The sequence below is a fragment of the Anopheles funestus genome, chromosome 3RL, assembly GCF_943734845.2.
Source record: "Anopheles funestus chromosome 3RL, idAnoFuneDA-416_04, whole genome shotgun sequence".
Taxonomy (NCBI): Eukaryota; Metazoa; Arthropoda; class Insecta; order Diptera; family Culicidae; genus Anopheles; species Anopheles funestus.
The window spans coordinates 82,990,670-83,015,414 of NC_064599.1; the positions used below are offsets into that span (position 1 = coordinate 82,990,670).

General features: G+C 43.9%; 7 protein-coding genes across 10 annotated transcripts in view; 4 read left to right on the forward strand and 3 right to left on the reverse strand.

Annotated features, from left to right (window-relative positions):
• The window catches only part of LOC125767500 (phosphatase Herzog), a 60,656-nt gene extending 56,031 nt beyond the window's left edge, over positions 1-4,625 (reverse strand). The window contains exons 1-2 of one of the 3 annotated variants that reach the window (XM_049434138.1): positions 4,563-4,625; positions 3,184-3,735 (exon numbers count right to left, since the gene is read on the reverse strand). In XM_049434138.1, the coding sequence (XP_049290095.1) occupies positions 3,184-3,262 (79 nt within the window). In that variant the 5' untranslated portion in view covers positions 3,263-3,735; positions 4,563-4,625. The other 2 variants (XM_049434137.1, XM_049434139.1) reach the window with 2 other exon arrangements.
• A 307-nt stretch (positions 4,626-4,932) lies between these two features.
• Positions 4,933-6,098, forward strand: LOC125767501 (proteasome subunit beta type-7). Its single transcript, XM_049434141.1, has 2 exons — positions 4,933-5,152; positions 5,230-6,098. Exons 1-2 carry the CDS (start codon positions 5,091-5,093, stop codon positions 6,005-6,007), a joined length of 840 nt encoding a protein of 279 aa, XP_049290098.1. The 5' UTR covers positions 4,933-5,090; the 3' UTR covers positions 6,008-6,098.
• A 428-nt stretch (positions 6,099-6,526) lies between these two features.
• Positions 6,527-7,522, reverse strand: LOC125767509 (40S ribosomal protein S16). Its single transcript, XM_049434150.1, has 3 exons — positions 7,429-7,522; positions 7,289-7,333; positions 6,527-7,160 (listed from the first exon to the last, which is right to left on the reverse strand). The coding sequence occupies exons 1-3, from the start codon at positions 7,435-7,437 to the stop codon at positions 6,768-6,770; spliced, it is 447 nt and encodes a 148-aa protein (XP_049290107.1). The 5' UTR covers positions 7,438-7,522; the 3' UTR covers positions 6,527-6,767.
• Positions 7,523-7,767: 245 nt separating this feature from the next.
• Positions 7,768-12,440, forward strand: LOC125767470 (structural maintenance of chromosomes protein 2). The gene is made up of 4 exons (XM_049434077.1): positions 7,768-8,196; positions 8,313-10,246; positions 10,323-10,471; positions 10,588-12,440. Exons 1-4 carry the CDS (start codon positions 8,029-8,031, stop codon positions 11,892-11,894), a joined length of 3,558 nt encoding a protein of 1,185 aa, XP_049290034.1. The 5' UTR covers positions 7,768-8,028; the 3' UTR covers positions 11,895-12,440.
• Positions 12,441-16,077: 3,637 nt separating this feature from the next.
• On the reverse strand, positions 16,078-18,965 carry LOC125767486 (sialin). Of its 2 annotated transcripts, none has more exons than XM_049434106.1 (4): positions 18,340-18,965; positions 17,391-17,636; positions 16,480-17,322; positions 16,078-16,387 (listed from the first exon to the last, which is right to left on the reverse strand). In XM_049434106.1, the coding sequence occupies exons 1-4, from the start codon at positions 18,631-18,633 to the stop codon at positions 16,148-16,150; spliced, it is 1,623 nt and encodes a 540-aa protein (XP_049290063.1). In that variant the 5' UTR covers positions 18,634-18,965; the 3' UTR covers positions 16,078-16,147. The 2 variants fall into 2 exon arrangements, with proteins under 2 accessions (XP_049290063.1, XP_049290062.1); XM_049434105.1 differs by having other exon boundaries at positions 16,078-16,402; positions 18,340-18,959.
• A 570-nt stretch (positions 18,966-19,535) lies between these two features.
• On the forward strand, positions 19,536-22,159 carry LOC125767483 (polyserase-2-like). The gene is made up of 5 exons (XM_049434101.1): positions 19,536-19,745; positions 19,805-20,009; positions 20,089-20,687; positions 20,748-21,322; positions 21,386-22,159. The coding sequence occupies exons 1-5, from the start codon at positions 19,646-19,648 to the stop codon at positions 21,569-21,571; spliced, it is 1,665 nt and encodes a 554-aa protein (XP_049290058.1). The 5' UTR covers positions 19,536-19,645; the 3' UTR covers positions 21,572-22,159.
• Positions 22,160-22,166: 7 nt separating this feature from the next.
• LOC125769580 (serine protease 53-like) lies at positions 22,167-24,744 on the forward strand. The gene is made up of 4 exons (XM_049438311.1): positions 22,167-22,998; positions 23,048-23,646; positions 23,711-24,282; positions 24,360-24,744. Exons 1-4 carry the CDS (start codon positions 22,874-22,876, stop codon positions 24,675-24,677), a joined length of 1,614 nt encoding a protein of 537 aa, XP_049294268.1. The 5' UTR covers positions 22,167-22,873; the 3' UTR covers positions 24,678-24,744.
• Position 24,745: the final 1 nt, after the last annotated feature.

Sequence of the window (24,745 nt, forward strand, 5' to 3'; positions counted from 1 at the left end):
CTGATAAGCACTCCCATTTGGGTTGTTTCGAAAAACTCACTCAGTCTGTTCAGCAGTCCGGGGCCCGGGGTTGACTGCCAACAACCAAAAACCTAACAATACTGCCACAACAAGCGCAGAAATCCCTCGCCAACGGATAAATAAATCAATCTCGCGGGATCTAAACATGCGGAGCTTTGCTTCGTGGGAAATGTTCGAATCGAGCGCGCGTTGAAAGTGCTAATCTTTAACCAACCTCCAGCTAACTGAAAGGCAATAAACAAACACGTAAAATAGCAAATAGAAAGGGGTGGAAAAAAGACAAAATCACCCCAAGAAGCGTTGGGTTTTACTGCGGTTCGCGTAAATCTGTTGTCCTCCACCTTCGTTAATCTCTAGACAAGAGACAACGGAAGAAGCGAAAAAAAAACACCAACAGAAACCGGTAAGCAAAATTTTTGCCCGTCCTTTTGTCGGTCGTATGTAGCAGCTGGTGCTGCTGATAGATTTTTCCTTTCTGTATAAATGCGTCAGCATTAGAATGGGTAAAAGTGGGCAAAATCGTTGCACCTGTTACGCATACGCTATGATCAAGGGAAGAAGGGAATTCGTTCTTCTTTCGACTTTCTCGTCAGAGATTCGTTAAAGATTTCGCATATTCGGGATTCGCAAAGGCAAGACAGCGCTTGAGCCAGTATAGAGCGGTCGTGCATGAATTATGGCTCGAGTTTTGGGACCGATCTATAGGCCAATATGCTTTCAGTATAAATTTCTTTCTTTTTACTGATTTTCACACAAAACAAAGTTGTACCTTTGGTATTCGCAAAAGCAAAAGAAGGCACAATTGTACAGAACTGTTAAATTTAGTAACAAATGACTGATTTTTTGACGATAAAGGTATCTCTGCTACTAGTCAAAATTCACAGTAATTTAGCAAAAATTGTATAAATTGATTTATTTTAATGACAATTGGTTGCAATAACTTTATTTTCTCTCAAATAGTGCTTTAAATTAAAAAAAAAAATAAAAAAATATAAAAAAATAAAAAAAATTGAAAATCTTGAAAATTTCCTAAGGTACAGCCTTAGCTTTTTTTGGGAAATTTAAAAAAAAATTAAAATTGATTTATTTTAATGCCAATTGGTTGAAATAAGTTTCTTTTCACTACAGTAATGCTTTAAATAAAAAACAGAATAAAAAATTAAAAAGTTCTAAAAACCTGAGCGTATTCGCTTTAAACACCAAACAAAAAAAAAATCTAATTTGAAAGTAACATTTCGGAAGGTCAAAAGTCACACATCCCTTGTTCTATCAATGTTTTCCTATAACAAAAAAGTTATTTTATCCCGCTAACCCCTTCGTTGTAAATTGGCGCGTTATGTTGAAGGAAAAAAAGGGAGATAAACATATCCCTTTTCCATCCAAATCGAAATGAAACTTTGCCAAGAGACGAACAGCAGCCGGCAAACCGATGACGCCCCCAACGGGTTTTGCACTGGGCCTTGCTGTGTGTAGTTGTGGTTCACCGCTAAAAAAGGAAAATAGACGTAGTCGGTGGGTGTAAGAACGTGTTCTAAATCAACAAAATACACGCTCACTCTCAGCACTCCGAAGGAGGCAAATGATGCCAATCAAAACGGAGAAGTGTACGTATATTGGCGTTGTAACATTTTGCGCATCGTAGTACACAAAGGGGTTTGTTCGTTTTATATGCGTACGCTAAAGTCGCCACGTGGTGGATGGAGGTGGTGGAAGGTGGTAACAAGCAAGAAGCTATGTTTTGCCAAATCGACATTTGTCTTCCTTTTTCCCGATCGATTTCAATTTAGCTAAGCCAAACTGTAAGCGTTGTGGCGGCCAAACAAACAGTTCTTTAGGGTTTGGGAGCAAAAAGTTACACACGAAATTGAACGGAAACACGCAAAACACTACGACAATCCGGTAGAAAATCCCACGCGCTCATATTTGAAGCCTTCCTTCGCTTTATGTCGTAAAATCGCACGAAGCAGGCAAAGGTGCCAGCACAACTGGGAAATTTAGAACAAACACCGGCACAACAACTCGTTCTCGACTGTGCGAAGTAAACAGTGGAGTACGAGACACACTAGAAAAACGCACGCAGCTGAAGAAAGGCAAGAAAGCATTCAAAACGGCGCCAACGATTAATTCTTCTTTCTTCCCGTGTCCCGTTCAAGGTGGTGTGGGAACTCGGTCGATGAAAGCACAACATAATGAACAAACTTTACAAACGTGTATTGTCATAACAACTAATTAGGCAGTGGTTGATGCTTTTTTATTTTCGCAAAGCAACTGAAACCGAACGAAGCGAACGCATTTACACAGCCAGTTGTTGGTTGCTTTTGATCGTGCAATTTTTTTTATTATCATTTTTTTTAGGAAGAGATCGAGCAATCTAACCATGGAAGAGGTAGGTATACAAAGTACTCGTAAAATCTTCTTTCGGGTAAAGTTTATAATTACTCATAAGGTAATTTTACTTCGGTTTGTGTCGTTTCGCAAAAGCAGTTCCGCTGGTGCAATCCTCAAGTAGAGTATCTCGTAAGCATAATTCCATTAAGATTTATGCGATGTCGTAATTTTGGCCTTTTGATCCCCAAAAAGGTTGGGATAATTTTAATATACAAAACCAAGGCATGCGGGTAGCTTCGGAATTGAAAATCTTCAACGTTACTTTCACTAAAAAAATATGACACAAATCTTGCCAGAAAAGAGCACAGCCAATAAAAACGGATAGCTGAGCATAATATTTTGAGTGAAATTTAGACAAGAGACTACTCTAATACAGTCAGTCTCGCAACAAAATAAAAACACTCGATATCGAGTTGTTTTTAGGAAAACAAATTCGATCTCTTTCTTTTATAGAATTATATTTCACTTCGTTCGGAAGGGTTGATTTGGAGTTAAATATGGAATAACTTCAAGTGCCCTCACCACAATCAGACATTGAGAAATCGAGAGTCTTTTGCACCCAAATAGTATGTACATTATCTGTAAATCAGTATTATCGATTTAACAGTTAAAGATGTATATATGCAAACCCGATCCCCCAATAATTTTGTGGTCCTGAAGAACCCAGTTTTGTATTAAAATTTCATAAACGTTCCATTGAGAGTATAACTTTTGCGCCGCACTGTACGATCAGGCATGAAAATATGCCTACTAGTCCATGTCTGTTTCGCTTACCTTTTTCGTTCGGATAGCTGCTGTTCAGTTGCTGTTCGTCATCCCGCGACACCTGCGTAATGATGGATGTAGCGTCCATTTAAACCATTGGCTGTTGGACGCTCTCCCTCCGGAAATTGTTACTGGTGGGTTGCCCGGTGGTTGTCTCGTTTACCGTAAGCCGGTTTCCGCTATTTTCCTTTTCTTTTCGTTCCGTCTAGTGGACGACGGCACTTCAGCTCACGGCAGGAATCCCGCTTCCGATTCCCGTACGACCGCGAGTGAAATGTGTGTTATGTGTGCACCTGTGTATGTGTCTCTCTGCTGGATTGTGTTATTCGCTTTTATAATCTTTTTCACCACCAAGAATCATCACCTATCGCCGGGAAAGCTTGCCGGAAAATCGTAAAACTAAAAACCTCTTGAACGGAAGAAAAAAACTAAAACACCGCACTTGACTCTGACTGAGTACACGAAACATTCACACACACACGCACAAAAACATAGGCACGGAGGATAATACAGCCGCACGCAATCAGCGCCACCACACACTACTACTCCACTGTGAAATGGCTAAGGGAAGAAAGAAAACAAATGCACACTCGAATAAAATACACCAATTGATGACTTGGCGATACAGTGAAATTCGTATGCAATCAAGCGATTGGAAACGCGACCCAGGGAAAAGGGGAAGAAAACCCAGAAAAACGGTGAAAACTTGCGACCCTTTTTCCTTCCCTAGGGATGCAATAGCAAAACAATTTTGATCACTGCTTTAAAAACCCGGCAAACACATAACACCACGAGTGTTCCGACGGAAACAGGACGCCTCAACGCCTCCCCTTGGTTGATCCGGTTTTTCCAACGCAACCCGGTTGCTATGGTCAACATAGAAGAGCGCCTTTGTTGTACATGGTGACATGCGGCAGCCCCATCTCCGCTGTCCGTATCCATAAGCGCTTTTTTGGGGTCGTCACTGTGTGTGTACACTTTCTTTTTCTCCCTTTCTATCCTATACAACTGCAACTTTCACCAGAACGCGCGCTGCCGCGCTGGATGAACGTGGAAACACCGGGAACCTATCGGATTCTCACCAGAACGAATCATCGGACAATTCGCAAAGGAGTGCACCCATTTGGACGCATATTTGGTTTAATTTTATCTACCACACTTGCTGACACGCACCAAATAAACGTTCGCTTCTGTTTTGCTAATACACACAAACAAGATGGCCGCCGCAGAGGGAGAGGAACGGGAGAACTGGTTTTAATGCTGATTTCTTTCCTATCACACTGAAGGACACTTTTGGCTCGTTACTTTGCGCAATAGGGTACATGATTTGGAAACTGTGTCTTATTATGTTCTAAGCGATAGAAACTAAATAGAAATACACAACGCACCCGCAACAACAAAACACACGTCCGCACGGTTTCACTGCTCGAATTTAACTGCTCGACAGGCGGAATGTTTATGAGGATTTGGCGAAATTTGACCGAAATTTGTCCGGTGAGTTTCGTTGTGCGCAAGTGCTGAAAAAAATGAATGTGTCAAAACTGATCGAAACCAATCAACACATTTTCGGGCAGTAAATTTCGTACATACAATACGACCAAACCAATTTGAGAGGATCGTCACAAAAATACAAACAATTTTTTTGGATTTAATTTGTGTAAAATTGATTTCATACTTCAGGACGGATTGTTTAAAATAGTCGGTACTTGGGGTTTGGCTGAATTTCTAGCAGTCAAGGTGTGCTGATATACTTTTGACAGCTTCCATCCGCTGCTGAATGCTCTACGCACCTTGTAGCTTTGACGCAAGGGTGAAACAGCAAAATTGCCGAAAGGAAGAGCCATCAAGCAAAATACACAAAACGGCACAATCACCTAACTGCAAAGCATTGTCCTTAGTTTTCCATCACCGTTACAATGACTACTGATATCGCTCGTGAATTCGAGGCACCAGGATTCAGTTTCGAAAACTGTCGCCGGTAAGTATTGGCTCTGAAGAAGCGGATTGTGGAGATGGCGAGTCATGTTGAAACTAACTGTTGGTGCCTTCCCGTAGCAATGCTCAGCTGGTTAAAAGTGGCTTTGTGCCACCGAAAATGATCAAAACAGGAACCACCATTTGCGGAATCATCTACAAGGATGGCGTCATCCTCGGTGCGGACACGCGCGCCACTGAAGGACCGATTGTAGCTGACAAGAACTGCGAAAAGATCCACTATCTGGCAAAGAACATGTACTGCTGTGGAGCAGGTACTGCGGCGGACACGGAAATGACCACACAGATGATTGCCTCGAATCTGGAGCTGCATCGACTCAACACCGGCCGTACCGTGCCAGTCGTTGTGGCGAATACAATGCTGAAGCAGTTCTTGTTCCGCTATCAGGGCTACATCAGTGCGGCCTTAGTGTTGGGAGGAGTGGACAGTACCGGTCCGTACATCTACTGTATTTACCCGCACGGTTCGACCGACAAGCTGCCGTACGCAACCATGGGCTCGGGAAGTTTAGCCGCTATGTCCGTGTTTGAGTCCCGCTGGAAGCCCGATATGTCCGAAGAGGAAGGCAAGAAGCTGGTGCGGGATGCCATTGCGGCCGGTGTGTTCAACGATCTGGGTTCCGGTTCGAACATTGACCTGTGCGTCATCCGAAAGGACGCGACTGAGTATTTGCGCACGTACGAGGAAGCGAACAAGAAGGGCACTCGTAGCTTGGCGTATGATTTCAAACCAGGCACGACGGCAATTTTGCAAAGCAAGAGCTTCAAGGTGGACATTACAGATACAGTTGTGCGTCATCTGGTGCCGGAAGGGCTGGAAAGTATGGATACGGCTTAAGGCAGACAAAGATGATGGAGTTCTGCACTCAGTTCCATAATTAACTTGTATCGGTATCAGTTTCGGGAATAAAATTGCTATCAAATTTGAATCGTTAATTTGTACACTTATCAGGTTGACCACTGATGATCGTCGTAAGATACCTTCTTTGCCAGGCTATCGGGTGGCGTATATCGGTAGTCATACTATTTCGAATTACAAGCAAACCGTGTTCAGCTCCCATATTTGAATATGTATCAAGAAAGAATATGGCTGGTTGCTTACGAATAATAGTCTAGGTTAATGTTTCAGAATTAAATCTGCTGTGTGGTTCACAAGCTCATCATTTGGTTCTATTAGCATTTGTTATCGACTTTTCCGGCACTTTCTGCTATCCGGTACAAAAGAGTCCATCAAGCTAGTGGGATTCAGTCCACACAAAATTTCATTTCGATTTGTTCCGAATCAATTGCGAATTGTGTTTTACGATTAAAACATTTCTTTTCGGTCATAATAACAAACGTGCCACTACTGTTTCCGTAAGATTGTACAGATGTTTACCGTTTATTCCTTCCTCACAAAATTGTTTATGCTTGAAGCAATATACGCGTTATCTTATGGAGAGAGTTACTCGCCACGCACTGTTTGGCCAGTCCAACCAACCATGCCACCATGCGAAAAGGGTACCACACACAGCTGCTCCCAGTTGACACCGGCGTACAGAATAATTTGACCAGCCAAAATGCACAGCGTGAATGTATATGTGTGTGGTTGTAAATCCTTAACGGTACGACTTCTGGTAGCGGGCACGGGCACCTGGACCACCGAACTTTTTCGGTTCGCAACGACGCGGATCCGCAACTAGCAGCGTTCGGTCGTACTGCGTCAGAATGTCCTTCAGTTCCTTACGCGACGCCTCGTCAACGTACTTCTGGTAGAACGACACCAGCGCCTTAGAGATGGCTTGGCGGATAGCGTAAATCTGGGCGACATGACCACCACCGCTCACGCGAATGCGGATATCAACACCGGCGAATTTTTCCTTGCCCAGCAGCAGCAGCGGCTCCTGTAGCTTGTAGCGAAGGATTTTCGGTTCGATCTGATCCAGCGGGCGACCATTCACACGCAACAATCCCTTACCACGCTTGCAGTAGGCAACGGCGGTGGCGGTTTTCTGAAAATACAGCGTAGCATAGCATAATCACAATCGCACTTCCATTGACATTTGCTCCCCGTCAACAGCAGAGCTCGTTTCTGCCGCCTGCTCATCCGAATCGCCGACACGACCCGCTTCATGCTTACCTTACGTCCGAAAACCTGGACTGCGCTTACTTTCTCCTTGCGTGCCTGCAACAATAGATCATCAACAATTAATTTACACACTTCTTATCGACACAGTGGATGTAAATACACATTTACAACGATATTTCGCTAGCACTTACTTTAGGCATGTTTGATTCGTAGCACAACAAAACTAGAAAAGGAAAGGAAGTGGATCCGCTAGCACTGAACTGTATGTGACAGCTACGAGATATGCGCTGTCAAACGGCGGTGGTGAATTTCTCATTTCCGTTTGATCAGCGCCGCGGTGTGACATAATTTGAAAGCAAGAAATCATATTTTTCAAAGCGTAATTTATCATAAAAATCATATTACAAAAGATAAAGGATGTTTAGACGTTCTATTCTCTCCTTTTATCGTTCGTAAATAATTTCCATGCAGTATTGAAAGTGTAAAAACGCCAAAAGAAAAACGTACAAAAATCACCACAATGTCATCCACGAGGACCGTGCAATGAACTTAGTGCACATGCCAGATTCAAATGAAACCGTCGTTGTGTTGACAGCTTCAAATAGAAAAAGCGAAACAAATTACCCATATACACGCACGGAGCGTCCAACAAAAGTGAAGCCGTAAACAATTATGGTAGCATTGTATAAATAGAATTAAAATAAGGCATAGTTGCGTGAATAGAAAAGGCGCGGTGCTTATTGATGTGATTTCCGAACACAGTTGATGTCGCACAATCCGAATGCCCGAAAATGTACATCAAATCAATCGTCATAGATGGATTTAAATCCTACGGAAGGCGTACCGAAGTGCAAGGATTTGATCCCGAGTTTAATGCCATCACCGGTCTCAATGGGACGGGCAAATCCAACATCCTAGACTCAATCTGCTTCGTGCTGGGCATCTCTAATTTGGTTCACGTAAGTACGGTTACACCGATCCAGCGCGCCAAATAGCCGGCAAACGTTTTGCCGCCTTTTTTTCGCCACAGGTGACAGAACGATTGAATGGATGATTTTGAATGTTGTTTTTGTAGGTCCGTGCAACATCGCTGCAGGATTTGGTGTACAAAAGTGGACAAGCCGGCATAACGAAGGCTACGGTGACGCTCATTTTTGATAATTCCGACCCGAATCAGTGTCCGATTGGGTTTGAAAGTTGCCGCGAAATTTCCATCACGCGCCAGATCGTCGTTGGTGGAAAGAACAAGTATCACATCAATGGAAAGTCGGTACAGAACAAGCGTGTGCAGGACTTGTTCTGTTCGGTGCAGTTGAACGTGAACAATCCTAACTTTCTGATCATGCAGGGACGCATCACGAAGGTACTGAACATGAAACCGCACGAGATTTTGTCGATGATTGAAGAAGCGGCTGGTACGAGCATGTACGAGGCAAAACGTGATTCAGCGCTGAAGCTGATCGAAAGGAAGGACGCTAAGTTGAACGAGCTGTACGCGGTCATACGGGAAGAAATTGAACCAAAGCTTGAGAAGCTCCGGGAGGAGCGCGAGCATTATATCGAGTTCCAGAAAGTGTGTCGCGATATCGAGTACTTGACGCGGTTGTACGTCTCATACCGATATCTGCAGCTCTGCAAAGGCGTCGAGGAATCGGAAAAAACGATTGCTAGCCTGCGGTCGATCATCGACGAAAGTGAGAAGAAGATCGAATCAAACTGCTCGACGGCAGAATCTCTCGACCAGGAAGCCAAAGAGTTGCAGACACGTATTGATACTGAGGGTGGCGGAATGATGGGAGAACTGGAGCAGCAATTAGCTGTGGAAAGCAAAAAGGAAGCAACCGTATTCGCCGAACGGAACAATACGAAAGATAGCATTGGTGTGGAGCAGCGGAAGCTAAAGAATCTCCAGAAAAGTATTCGTGACGATGAGGAAGCACTTAAATCGAAAGAAGCGGAGATGCACCGTCGCGGGGAAACATTCCAAACGCTCAAGGATGCGTGCGAAGGGGACGAGAGTGCATTCGCCAAGGCTCAAAAGCGCTTCGAAGCTGTTACGGCCGGTTTATCAACGAATGAGGATGGTGAAGCGGCCACCCTGCAAGACCAGTTGATTGCAGCGAAACAAAAGTCGGCCGAAGCCACTACGGCCATCAAGCAGTCGGAGATGGAGCTGAAACATTCGCAGAAACTACTGCGAGACAAGCAGAGTAACATGAACAACAGTGATGCAGCGTATCTCGAAGACAAGCGCAAGTTCACGAAGGTTGAGGGCCAGATCGGGCAGATCGAGAACGAATTGCAATCGACGGGCTACGAGGAAGGATCAATGGAAACGCTATCCTCTCGCCGTCAGGCACTGCAGACCGAAATTCGAAGTTTGCGGTCGGATTTAGATCGCCGCAATGCTCACCGTTGGGAGCTGCAGTACCGTGATCCGGAACCAGGCTTCGATCGGCGATCGGTGAAGGGTATGGTGGCAAAGCTAGTCACCGTGAAGGATCCAAAGTACGCCCAGGCCCTTGGGACTGTAGCCGGTGGTAATCTTTACTCCGTCATTACCGATACAGACACGACAAGCAAAAAGTTGCTGCAGAAAGGACAGTTGCAGACGCGCACAACGATGATTCCGCTGAATAAAATCACGGGCCGTAAGATCGATCCGTCGGTGGCCAAGTTTGCGGAGGAGCTTGTCGGTAAGGAAAACGTAACGACGGCCCTTTCGTGCATTAGTTACGATCCGCAGGTTGATCAAGCGATGCAATTCGCCTTTGGACATTCGTTCATCGTGAAGAATTTGGAGGTGGCAAACAAGATCACATTTCACCCGCGCATCAAAACTCGCTCGGTTACACTCGACGGAGATGTGGTTGATCCGGGTGGTACCCTGTCTGGTGGTGCCCGAGCGAAGGGTACCGCGGTTCTGTTGGATGTGGCCGAAATCAACAAAATACAGGCAATGTTGCAGGAGAAAGAAGCAGAGCTGCGCAATATTTGTGCGGAAATAAGGTAGGTTCGGGGCGGAGGAGCATTCCTTTTGTTAGACTAATTAATTCATCGTACTTGGATGGGTTTATTTCAATAGCAATATCGAGAAAACTGCCCAGCGGTTTGGACAGCTAAAGGAACAGCACGATATGCTCAATTACGAGCTGAACAACCTGAAGCAGCGCTTGGCTCAGACGTCCTTCCAGCAAACTCAGGAAGAAATTGAAGAGTTGAAGAAAAAAATTGGTAAGCGAAAGAAGATTTTGAATAAAGTAACGTGTAGAAAATTACAAATCATACGCATTAGTTTGGTAGCCAGCAGGAAAACAAAGTCTAATTAATGTTTTGTATTACACTTTTAGAAACATTACAAAACACAATGGTGGAGGCGCGTCAGACACAAACCAATTGCGCTGAGAAGGTGAAAGACCTGCAGTCCAAGATTGCCGACGGAAAAGGCCATCGCGAGCGAGAGCTAAAGTCGGCGGAAGAGGATATGAAGCGCACCAAGAAGAAAAGTGAAGAAAGTCGTAAGAATTGGAAAAAGCACGAGCAAGACTTCGAGACGCTAAAGCTGGAAATCGAGGAACTTCAAAAGGGTATCGTCACCGCCAAAGAGCAAGCGGGAAAGTTGACGGAACAGATTGAAACACTTATCCAACGGCTGACGGAAGTGAGCGGTACGAGCGATGAGATGACAGCAGCAGTGACCGCACTCAAGCAACAAATAAAGCAACACAAGGAAAAGATGAACTCGCAGAGCAAAGAGCTGAAGGCGAAGTATCATCAGCGGGACAAACTGTTGAAGCAAAATGAAGATTTGAAGCTTGAAATTAAGAAGAAAGAGAACGAGATCGCGAAAGTTAATAGCGATAACAAGGACGGTTACGATCGGATTAGCGGAATGGAGGAAAAGTATCCGTGGATTCCGGAGGATAAGGAGTTTTTCGGTGTAAAGAACACCCGGTACGACTACAACAAGGAAGACCCACAAGAGGCGGGCCGGAAGCTAAAGAAGCTGCAAGATTCTAAGGATAAGATGAGCCGTAAAGTAAACCAGAAAGCGATGGTTTTGCTGGAGCGGGAGGAAGAGCAGTACAAGGAGGTGATGCGCCGGAAGAAGGTTGTTGAGGACGACAAGAATAAGATCCAAGCGATCATCAACGACCTAGACTCGGAGAAGCAGAAAAAGCTGAAGGTGGCGTGGAGCGAGGTGGATGAAAATTTCGGAAGTATCTTCAGCACACTGCTGCCCGGCACGCAGGCTAAGCTGGTACCACCGGATGGCGTAAACTTCATGAAAGGTCTCGAGGTCAAGGTTGGCTTTAACGGGATGTGGAAGGAATCGTTAACCGAGCTGAGCGGTGGGCAACGATCGTTGGTAGCGCTCTCGCTGATCTTGGCCATGCTGAAGTACAAACCGGCACCGCTCTACATCCTGGACGAGGTGGACGCGGCGCTGGATCTTTCCCACACGCAAAACATCGGCAACATGCTGAAGGCACACTTTACCAACTCGCAGTTTATCATCGTTTCGCTGAAGGACGGTATGTTTAACAATGCGAATGTGCTGTTCCGGACCAAGTTCATCGATGGTATGTCTGGCGTGACGCGGACAGTGAACGTGGCCAACCTGAGAAAAGCTGCCGCGGAATCCAACAGAAGGTAACGCGCGGTTTTGTTAGGAATTTTGTTGGCCTTTGAGCACGTTAAAGTTTGTATGAAATCTAATTCTCCATTATTTCTTCACGCAGTTCAAATACATTTTAAAATGGTGGCAAAATAATCGACTCACGTTAAAGTTGCTATGCGACTTCAGTTGCAGAGTGTTCTCTACAACTGAACGATGCACAGGCATGGGTGAGGGGCTAGTTGAAGGTTTAGATTATTAATGATTAGAATAATTTAATGAAAATGAATGTCATAATATTCTATTATAATTAAATGTAAATCTTAGAGTGTATGCATTGCTATACAATTAGCAATTGGACGTTTACAAACGGTTGTCGCTCTTGGCTTTCCCTGCTTGCCCTGCCTAATGGCATGCAATGCGTAACTTTGTGTTACCAATAGTACAGTACACGACCGGTTGTGTTGTTCAGTAGGTATATGGATTTTGAAGCATTTTTTTGTTTAAAGAAGTAAACTAAGTTTAATTAAGTGTGTAAACGTTGTAAATTGCATTAAAATAAATTAAAGCACCTTAAACAAACAATTGTTTAAATTCGCGTTAAAGTTCTGCAAAATTTTCCGCAATATTTGACTTCGAACATAAATCCTACTTTTTATTCTATTTTGTTGCGTTTTTTCTCCGTCACCAGTAAGGGGCAGGATATGTCACGGAATGGTAAGTCCGTTAGATGTATTACAGCTCCTAAATTATCGATGGAATGTGACAAAAACATCCACAATTCCAACCAACTATGTGGTTTTTACGTTGCACTATGTTTGTGTGTGTTTCCTTGCTTCTAGCCTCTGCCAAAAAAAGGGGTTTGCAGAAGTAAAAACTTTGCAAATGTGAAAAAACTTCCACCACACATTGGTAGATATCCTTCGGACAGGTGAAAGGTTCACTACGATAACCGTGGATGCTTTTCCACGTGATGGGAAAAGCGAGCGGAAGGGAGTATGATGGGGATGGATTTTGTTTAGAATGTTTTGGGTAAGTCAGGTAAAGGGTCTTGTGCTCGTTAGGAAGTTGGGTAACTCATCCTTTCACTCGCTATCACACTCCGAAAACCAGGAATGGTTTGTTTGGTTTACGGCGGCAAGGGTTCCAACTGGAACTGGCTTCTACCGTGAGAACTAATCCAAACGGATAACGTGGTTCACTTTACCATTTCGAAGTTTCCCTAGCTGTGAAAAAGGCAACGTATACTGATCCTGGCTCAGGCGAAGTAGAAGAAAAAAAAACATTTACTTACATTATAAGCAAATAAATGTCCCTCGCGGGAGTTTTGAAAAATGTCCTTTTTAACATATTACATTTAAAATAAAAGTTATTCTACTCTGTGCACCGGACCTGGCATGTGGTTGTTTGTTTGGCACAGACGGTTTTTTGATGATGGGTTGGAAAGTTTGCACTTGCTCATCTTTTGCCATTCTTTGCATCGGATGAATGTGATATAAATATTTGAACTAATCGAGCTGAACGTTGAAGGAAGCTGGAAGGATGTAAGCGAAATGAAGAAGCATAAATTTACAAGTAGTGGACAAAGTAGTAAGAGTAGCTATTGGTAAACAATCAACAGATATGCTACAAAGTAATCAAATTATTAAATATAAAAAATGTTTCAACAACACTGTTTCGATCAGACGAATGAAAAGAAATGAAAGATGCTTTCCATATCCAATAATCGGAGATCGTCATCCATGATCATTAATAACTTGGGAAAATGAGACAACTTTATCAATTGCCACATACTGAGTTGATTTTTTAGAATTACTTTCACAACAGATGAGGATTTCAATGCGAAGAAAGAGAGATAAAGCATGTCACCTTTGCATATTCTAAATGTTATCATTTTTACGAATCAATCAACACACAATATCTTGTGAAAGTTTCCTATCATTTCTGGCCAAAATAAAAAATTTAGATGTGATTTAAAAAAAATCAGTATGAAAGGGACTTGGAAAGGACTGTTTGATCAACATTGTAACATTCTCTAAATACCGTTCACTATGCTCGCTCTATCAAACACAGGATAAAGCCTGCAAGTCTATTGACAAATTTGCGAACCTCATCGTTCATCCAATCATACTAACTTTCAATCAGGCATCCATAATCATAAACACCAACAAAACCTGCGGCAACGCAATGCCACCATCTTGTTAGTTAGGATGGCAAGCACCTTGCCTGGGATTGACTTGAGGTATTACACGCTTTTCCCTGCTTAACAATAAAAATAAACAAAAGTACGCCGGCATTTATCCACCAGCAAACAAGACATGGAAGAAGCGCGGGAAATCAATTTACACACACCCGAGACCGGGTGTGTTCACCATTCTTCCAACTTGCTCGCAAGGAAACTGGATTTCAATTTTTCATTTCCGATTGTGAAAAGCCGGCGGGAAAAGCTGTGTTGTTTCAATTCGTTCTGCACAAAAAGCCATCCCCCCATCAGAAGCGCCCAGAGTCCGTGGTTCGTGGGGACGCGTGACGAAAGTTGCCGCTGGCATGTTGGATAAACTGTGGCAGCCTTTACTTGCCGCTGCAGCACACGGAACGAAGCGTAAAGGAGTTCATTCCCACAGACCTCATATGTACGTGCGAATATCGGGCGGGAAGGGAATCCAGTGGGATTTGGAATTTTACGATCTTGTGTCGCACACGTTACATACATATATGCGCTTCCGATGGGGATGTGAACAAGGTAGAGTTGAAGAAAAAAGAACAGTATTGAAAAATGAGACACACTTTAGAAGGTGATAAATTGGTAAAAATATAAACAAACGTTATTTCCCGTGGAAACTGGATCACATACGAGACAAATGTATGCCGAAGCAATAGCAACACCAGTAACTTGCCAGCTTGTAGTAATCTTCGTGTCGTCAGGTGTATTCGACCCTATTGCTCTGACATGCCGCAAGTTTTATGGATTTTTACATTTTACAGCTAGGTACCTACAACGTGTGTGTTTGAATAGTAAAAGCTGCTCGTGTTAACGAAAGTACTAAAATAACAAACACTCACTTTCCTACCGTTACAGCAAAGTAGGCGTCAAACCCGTCAAAAGTACTTGACAGCCAATCAAATTACCATTCGTTCGTACGATTTGCTTACATTCGGTGTAGTAGGCCGTTACCGCCCGTTGTTATTTGGCATTGGCAACCGTAAATGATACGTGATAACGGCTAATGGTAATGGTTGTCGTTTGTTATTTGCAAACGATGTGCACATTTCTTCTCCCGTAAGGAGGTTGCGTGAAAATGTGAAGGGAAATAAAAGGCCATTTAAATGAAGGCTAAAAGGGACGTTACCTTATGTGAATATCCATTTTGAAGACGATAATTTCATCAATCTTGTCATGCTAAATCACCATTGAAAGTGCTGAGGCAAAATAATCATGCATCTTTGCTAGGAGAATATACAGGAATTAAGTTCTTACGGAGTTTTTACTCAAATTTAACGGAAGATTTTGACCAACACGGTACTGTTTATGTATCGTTCAATTGAAATATTTCATCGAGTGCCGAAGATCTTACTTTTCCACATCCATTACTCTTACAGTTGATGTAAAAATTGTCTCGTTACGCCGTTTGAAATATGGTAAGTAAAGTAAGTTTTCACAAGATCAGACGATATGTGATGGTAGCACGGCGATTGGCACTTCCATCCCAGTTTCCCTTCCTCTGGTTTGATATCACAAAATGGTATCGGAATCAAATAAACATAAATTTCCGCAATGTATGATGGGCATAAAAGTGTCTTTTACTGCGTTTGAATATTTAATCGCAACTTCCTGTTCTGCCCCGTGTTGTCGATTTCCAGCAGTGCGTGGAAATCTTACTGCGGGTGTGTTTGAGTCGGCTTAACCTCCGCACCTTTTGCAGTAAGATGTACGAATGAGGGATGTAACAGTGTTACAGGTACAGAAGAATTTGGCCGTGCGGCAGAAAATGAAGTTATCCGCAGACATATTCACAAGGTATGCATGTGATTTCTTGTGAGGTTAGTAGCATTGAAGCGACATGGTATGGTAGTTTATGCCGTTGCATTATACATTTCCATACAGGCCCCGGGAAGTGTACGTCCGCTTGCATATGCATGAGACGCTTCCGGGCAAGCTGATGTTTTTGCTACGTTTGTCATTCGACGTACATACATATACCGCAAAGATACACAACTCCTGCACGATTTTCCTGCATTTATTAAACACTTTGGCACCGATTCGAAGGAAAACAACTCACTAATACTGCACTCTATACTGAGCTTAAACGTACGACACCGGATGCGTCCACTTGTGTGTCCATCTCGAGCTTTTCTTTGGATTCATTTCTATTTCCATCGAGATTGGACGTCTTAAGTCCTTTCAGTTCATCAGCTGCACTAGGCAAATCTTCGCAAGAATTCCACGGCTGTTGAGTGGAGTCAGCAAAAGCCATGTAGAGTAGACCACAGATAGTAAGCATGCCGGAACTGATGAGAAAAATTATCCTCCACTGTTCCACGGTGTGCTGCGAGCATTAAAAGACAACAGTTTAACATCACAATAGATCTGTAATGGGCGTTATGATGTCCAGAGTACACTTACATTTCCGAGCATCCCGACTATGATGGGAGATATAAAACCTGGCACTACCGTGATCATACCGCTAAAACCTAACAAGATGCCCGCATATCGAGGACTCATGTCGACCAGGTTCGCGAGTGGTCCCGTCGAGACCGCACCATGGACGGTAGTGGCCAGCGTTAGGAAAATGGTCGCCATTAACGAATTACATCCGCTGCAAGCGAGAGCGAACACGAATATCCCGTTCACGAAACAGCACAGCATTCCGCCCATCTTGCGTACGCCCGTCCGGGTCATGAGCTCGTGTTTCAGTAGATGATCTCCGACGATGGAGAATACGTACGCAAAAAGCATACGACAGAGGTGCGGAATACCCGACAGCAAGCCCGTCATCTCGATGTTCCAACCGTGCACGTTGTTGAAGTACGTTGGGGCTTGCGTCATGAGCGTGAACAGTCCCCAGATACCGCCCCACTGTGCGATGATCGTGATCCACATGGCTTTGGAGAATATGATCTGTCTCCAGGGGGTGCGCTGTGCGTGCTGCTGGCCCAGACGCTCGGCCGACTGTTCCGTGATTCCGAGCGAACTTTCAATGTACTTACGCTCGTTTGGATGGATGCGAGGATGTTCGGCCGGTGAGTCGTACACGAAGTACAGCCACGCTACGTACCACACTGTACCGAAGATGCCGCAGAAGTGAAACACATACTCCCAGGACGACCACGCGATGATGTACCCGAAGAGTGGGAAGTTCAGTGCCACTCCGACCGAGCTGCCCAGGTAAGCCGTCACAAACTTGCTGCGTTCGTTCGGTGGTATCCACTGGCCGGCCATATGGTGCATCGCTGGCCAGGCAAGACCCTGAACAGTGTAACAGTGGTAATTGTGAGTAGCTAAATTTGTTCAGGGACGGGGACACAATTCCTTACGCATACGAGCCCTTGTAGCACGCGTAGAATGACCAGTACGCGATAGTCCCAGTACGAGGCGATCGGCATTAGACAGCACATCCAACATCCGATCACGTTGCTTGCCCCAAACACCAGCTTCGTACCGTAGCGGCGTGCCAGAATTCCTCCCGGTATTTGTGTGATCCAGTGCAACCAGTAGAATGCCCCCAGAATCAAACCCTGCTGATAGTCGTCCCAGTCGAAACCTTCCTTCTGTGGGTCCAGCTGTAACGTGAAGTGAGAGACAGACCGAGATGCATTTTTCGTCAAGCTCGTGTCGTCAGATAAGCTACACAACGCCACCATTAGAACAGATGATTCTCGCTACAGTGAAACGGCTCTACAGGGTCATTAAAATATGTTTTGATTAGCCGCGCCATCAACCGGCTATGGTCACGCTACTGTACTAGATCGCCACTATCTCACACCAGTTAATTTAATGAATTGTGAAGTCAATTAGCGTGAAATTGATTGCTTTTTGGGGGTTCAGATTGCGGGCCAATCTTCAGAGGCCATCTTCAGGTGCATTGCGGACCCGAAAGGGACAGTTCCGAAAGCGTGGTAGAACAGTCGAAGCGGAAGGTCAAGTGCAATGTCAGGAAGATCGAGGGTGGTTAGCAAGTCTTCAATCAAAACATGTGCGCGCGAGCACTGTCTAAAGCCATAGCCATACATTACGCGGTGGATGAGGGTAAGACTACCATAAAACACTGTCCCGACGTTTACGATTCTCTGCACGCTTCCCGAAGGCTTGTAAACACAGGGGTGGCCGAGAATGATTGTGTACTGGAGCCGTCTTATCTGATGGTTTGATACGGCGTCATATCTGGCTATTTATCATCTAAGATGGGCAGAGCATTTCTCTCAAAATGATAAACGACAGTGCGATGAGATCTGCGTTTTCGTAAAGCGCGTCCCAGACACTTACGTTGAACAAGGTGAGCAGCAACTGTTCCGGTGAAATGATACGACCTTCGCGCGATCGTAACAAGCTCTGGGATCCTTGGTCGGCAGTTGCTAACTCCTTGGAGGAGCTGTTTCCCGGTGGAACATAACAGGCGTAGTCCACCTTCACCTCACCGACAAATTCCGTATCCGATTGTTTGATCATCGCCACGATCGTAATGTTTGTGTTGATGCGGATCATATAGTTCACGGCAAAGCCCACAAACACTAGATACCATAGTGTGGACCTAGCACTGATCCCTTCATCCTTTGCCATTGTGTCAGGTTTGTTAGATCACGCGGTTGCTCGTACGCTTGGAGGAAACACTGGACCAGAGATTGCCGCACGGAAAGGTCACTCGCACTGTTAAGGTCCTCCCGGGAACATTGTTCACTTTTTACACAACAAGTTGAGAGATTTCCTTAGGGAGTATGCAAATGGCCGGACGCGTCCGTTAGTAGCGCCAACGATCGACTGAGAAGATGCCAAGATCATCACGAACCGGCAGCCATCACACGGACTGTGTGAGTTGTTGATTTTGCCGTAATTTGTTTGGTTTCGTGATCCTACATGCCAGACGTGGCGTTGTGAAGATAAGCGGCCACAAGATCACTACCGGGCTTAACGGTTGACTAATCTCTACCGGTCGGACAGCCGGTTCCTGGTGCGCTTGGGCCACGCTCTTAAGCTCTTGCACCGTATCATCCGCATTCTGATAATGAATTGATTGGATGAAGTGCGGGATTTTATGTTGAGCACTTTATGAAAATGAATTGCTGCCTGCCTCCAAATGGGACAGAAAGGCGAGAACTGATAGTGTCGGTGACACTAGCGGGTCTGCAATTATCGTAGATCGGTGTGGCAAGATAAGCTTGGACTAGAATTTGGTTGGGATTTTGCTTCGTGCTAGGGTTGGTTCTTATGAACGTGATGAAGAAGACCGTTAATTAGGAATAAACCAATCATCGAGCTGCGAAAAGTTGTCAATTACCATGCACCACTTACTAGGGCACACGATAGTGAAGTTCATCGTTTGGCACCCGTGAAAACAAATTCCCATTCTTCTTTGACGTCCATCAAAGTGGAATATAAAAGAAATATTATATTAAGATGAAATTTGATTAGATTAATTAGAGTTAGAATTAATTAGATTAGAGAAGATGATTAAAAAGAAATATTTGAAACCGGTTTGTTCATTCGAATAGTACAAGTATGCTTTAAAGCCTTTCGCACTGCAGTGACGATTAGCCGTCAGTCGAAAGCAGTCTTTGTTTGTTTTGTCTCTATAATGAGCATTTTTTTCCTTTTGCTGCTAGCCAGCGTAACACAGTGTAAAGAATTTTTAGACGATCCTCCTTCAGATTATGTCACTGGAAAAGGATTTGCAGGTGGGTGAAAGGGCTGTGTGTTATACCTTGCTGTCTCAACAACCTTTCGCGTACTATAGATTGCGCAAGTCGTTTTTCTGCAACGTGGAGAATTCCAGTCACCGAAGCGCTCGGAGGAATACGAGCTTTTCAAGGAGAGTTTCAACATATGGCCGCCATCGGATGGACTAGGTCCGACGGGAGAATTGATTACCTATGCGGCGGAAGTTTGATAACATGGAGATTTATCTTGACCGCGGCTCATTGTGCTGTAGATGGAAACAAGTGAGTACAATGCTCCAGGAATGTTAAAAGAAATACAGCACTGTGAGTACGGCATAAACTATCATAACATGTATTTTAGCATCGCACCAGACACCACACGTTTGGGGGATACGGATCTCGGCAGCACTGATGATGATGAATTTGCACAGCAAGTAGCAATCGAACAGATCACCAAACATCCCCAATATCGCCAATCGAGAAGGTACTACGATATCGCGCTTATCGAACTCGCAAAGAACGTCGTACCGGACGATGCGGTGTGTGTTGCATGTGTATGGCGGGAGTCGAGCGCTCCTAGTGAATTGCTTGAAGCGGTAGGCTTTGGCGCACTAGGATTTGGGGAGATGTTAAGTCCCACCTTGCAGAAGGTAAAACTTCGAGCACTGGACACGTCAACATGTGCTGGACGTATCCCGATGAATCGTCGTCAAATGCCCGAAGGATTGCGTCCGGATCAGTTGTGTGCCCACAGTGAGACGATGGACACTTGTGAAGGCGATTCAGGAGGTCCACTTCAAACGGAGTTGCACGATGTGTTTGGCAATGTATATCCCCTTTTGGTAGGTGTTGTATCATTCGGAACTCCCTGTACAGAAGGCTCGACGGGAGTCTACACAAGAGTCAGCTCGTACTTGGATTGGATCGAGAAAGAAGTGAATCAGTCACTTAGCTATGAAGGTGAGTGGAAAAATGCTAGATACAGGAGGTAATACAACTATTTTATTTTTGTTTTCACAGAATGTACTGGAAGAAAGTCATGCGAACGCGAGCCAAATCCCTCAATATCTGCTGCAATTAAGCCAAAGTGGCCAGTTAATCGCGTTGGTCTGTTGTGGGACAAAAATGATGCAGATATATTTCAATGTGGAGGACTTTTAATCGATTACCAGTATGTTCTCACATCAGCAGATTGTGTCACGTCCAGTAAGGGTCCTCCAAAGTTCGTAGCATCGAGCTCAGTTAGTGATCGAGCCCATGTTGAGGATGTGATTGTTCATCCCCAATATGACCGAGAAAATTCATCCTTCGATATAGCTCTTGTCAAAATAAGGGAATATGCCAACCTCGAAGAAACACAGCCCATATGCCCATGGATGAAGAACAACAAAGATACAAAGGAAAAAAATGTACCTCTACAGGTGGCAGCATCAGTTCCTCAAACTCGCTCAATCCCGGACCAATTCAAAAACAGCTCACGAAGCTTCATTCTACAAATGGTGCAAGATGAACAATGTCCGATTCCTGTGGACACCATTGGAAGCGATTTAATTTGCATCACTAGAAACATCACGCTGGTGCCAACAATTTGTCAGGTAAGGAATCTTTTCTATTCTTTTAGTTTAATAGTTTAACTGTTTTCTGATGTGTTTTTAAAGGTTGATTTCGGAGGACCAGTGTTGATAGAAGAGGCAAACAATGTGTATCGCATCCGTGGTGTGTTGTCTAGCAGAACACAAGGCTGCGAGAGCAATGTTATTTTCACTGATATCACAACCCATTTACAGTGGTTGGAATCGATCATATTCAAAAATTTAAATGAATGGCTTGTATTCACCAATTAGTATGAGACCATGATTAGGTTGTTTGCTATATGCATACATGTTACTGCCGGAAGCAGTATGTTTTGGGTGTGTATGGCGGGAGTTGGACATTCTTCCTGCACGCAGTGATTTGCTGTGAGCGGTGGGCTTTGGTTTGTTAGGATTTTGCGAGATGTTAAGTCCCACATTACAGAAGGTAAAGCTTGGGGCACTGTACAAGACGACATGTGCAGGACGTATTCCGATGAACGTGAGTGAGAACACAGTGAGAAGTTGGACACTGGTACAGGCACCGGTTTGCCGGGTTTTTTTTAACATGAATGTGTGGTTCTCACGGTTGCTTAATTTTGAGAGGCTTTGAAATTTAATGGCATCATTCACCTCTAATTCAAGGCCTGCGCGACTAACTTAGTTCTTTACAGCCCCCTCCTAGGGTGCCACAAACGTTTTTCATTCATGATCATGAATGTTTTGACTTTCAACATAAATGTTTTATGAGAAACAACACTTAGCGGGGTTAAACGGCTGATTCGATTACAATCTTATGATTACTGTACCATCAGTACGGTCGATCAAATTACACGTGGATAAATGGCTTAATTTCCTTAATTAATAAGTGCAAAAGCCTAGAAATATCTAGGAAACATAATAAATTAATTTATCCGAGCAACAAATAGACGAAAACGATGCCGGAAACAGTTAAATGATTGCGATAACGATTGATAAAATCATGAAAGAATAGACAATAGAACACAGGTAGGCATAACAAAAATCTAAAACCTATATTCAAAAGCCTACAGAACGGTGTTAGCTCAACATTTTCCACTTGTTTTAGAAAACCGGTTTGCTGTGGTGTAAATTTTCCAAAATTCCACGACGTCTAGCATGAAAACCTGCTTTATGTACGGGATTCCCCTAGCTAAGACACTGCGTCTTGATCGAAAAAAAGAGGAGGGTCACCGAGCTTCGAGCCCAATATGCTGATTTAACTGATACACATTCAGTTCTGTTTTGTTCATCACTCCGAAAGGAGTCAAACGGCGTGCGTTCCAAAATGATCAATTTCAAAACAGTATTAACGATAGCTACTATAGGGCTATATAAAGATTTTTTAGATTACCCTCCCGTGAATTATTCGGCTGGATACAATGTTGAAGGTGAGTATTATTCACGTAGTTAGGAATACATTCTGTCTTAAAACATAGTACCTACTTGTGATTCAATCTTACAGAGTGCGAAAGACGTTTAGCATTGGATCTAACCAAACCTAAGATACTCGAGCCACTCATTGGAACGAGAGCCCTTCAAGGAGAGTTTCAACATATGGCCGCTATTGGATGGACCAGATCCGAAGGGAGAATTGATTACAGATGCGGCGGAAGTTTGATAACATGGAGATTTATCTTGACCGCGGCTCATTGTGCTGTGCAAACCATTGATGCAAAGCAGTAAGTAATATCCTTCAGAATATAAAAAAAAGTGTAAAAAGTATTTCAGCATACAACCAGATACCACCCGTTTGGGAGACACGGATCTTGGCAGCAACGAAGACGATGAATTTGCGCAACAGGTTGGAATTGATCGTATCATCAAACACCCTCAGTATAAGGAATCAAAAAATTATTATGATATTGCGCTTATCAAACTGCTGGAACAAGTTCAGGTAAACAAAGCTATTAGCGTGGCGTGTGTTTGGCGGGAACCTGATGCACCTAGTGATATGCTGGAAGCAGTGGGTTTTGGTTCACCGGGATATTTGGAAAAGCTAAGTCCCACCTTGCAAAAGGTACAACTTCGAGCACTGGATACGTCAACATGTGCTGAACGTTTACCGATGGATCGTCGTCGAATGCCCGAAGGATTGCGTCCGGATCAGTTGTGTGCCTACAGTGAGACTATGGACACTTGTGACGGCGATTCAGGAGGTCCGCTTCAAACGGAGTTGCACGACGTGTTTGGCAATGTATATCCGCTTGTGGTAGGTGTTGTATCATTCGGAACTCCCTGTGTAGAAGGCTCGATGGGAGTCTACACAAGAGTCAGCTCGTACTTGGATTGGATCGAGAAAGAAGTGAATCAGTCCCTTAGTTATGACGGTGAGTTGTTAGTCTTACGAAGTGTGTTTGAAGAGAATATTTTCTCAACAACTGCTTTCTACAGTTTGTACCGGATTTGACTATGAAAATCGCAAGCAGAACCCCGCAATATCCGCTACAATTAACTCAAATGGACCATTCTATCGCCTTGGACTGTTGTGGGAAGAAGAAGAAGCAGACATCTACCAGTGTGGAGGACTTTTGATCCACTATCAGTATGTTCTCACATCAGCAGATTGTGTCACGTCCAGTAAGGGTCCTCCAAAGTTCGTTGCATCGCACCCAGATAGGGATCGTGCCCCGGTTGAGGATGTGTTTGTTCATCCTCAATTTTTGAAAGGAAAACCTTACTTTGACATCGCCGTTATAAAGATACTGAAATACGCACATCCTAATCTTAGTGGTCTAGTTTGCCCGTGGATTAAAAAAGGATGTGGTACATGGATTCGGGAACCAGTTCAGTTTGGGGCATCAATTCCGCTGTCCAGAGAATTGCAGAAACACGAGAGCACAGCTCGAAAGTATGTACAGGCTTTTCTGTATAGCTATAAACGATGTCCCACTGATGAAGATGTTGCCGACAACGATCTAATCTGCATCACCAGTAAATTGCCGTTGATACCACGATTGTGTAAGGTAGCTAATGTTTCTTTGCTAAAGAACTATAATCAAAAATATTGTTTTTAATCTTAAATTTTCTGTTAAACTTCAAGGTTGATTATGGAGGACCTGTTATGAATGACCTATCTGGAGATAATTTAAAAGTTCTTGGTATATTGTCACGAGCCACGGAGGGATGTGACGGTGATGTTATCTTTACGCGCATAGAACCTCACAGGAAATGGTTAAAGTCTATAGTATATAAAAACCCGCCCAAAAAGGAGAGAAGAAAACCAAATGGGGCTAGCCATCATCCAACGAACCGTCGATTTGATGAGAAAAGCTCATTGGCTACGTTTGTGGCATTGGCATTGGCATTCGTTTGTGGAATTTCTATCATTGTGTGGATGCAAGTTAAGTTAACTTGTTAACTGACATGCATTGGGTGAGCTGCTTATATTAAGCGATTAAATGTTTACTGAAAATTCTCAATTATAAT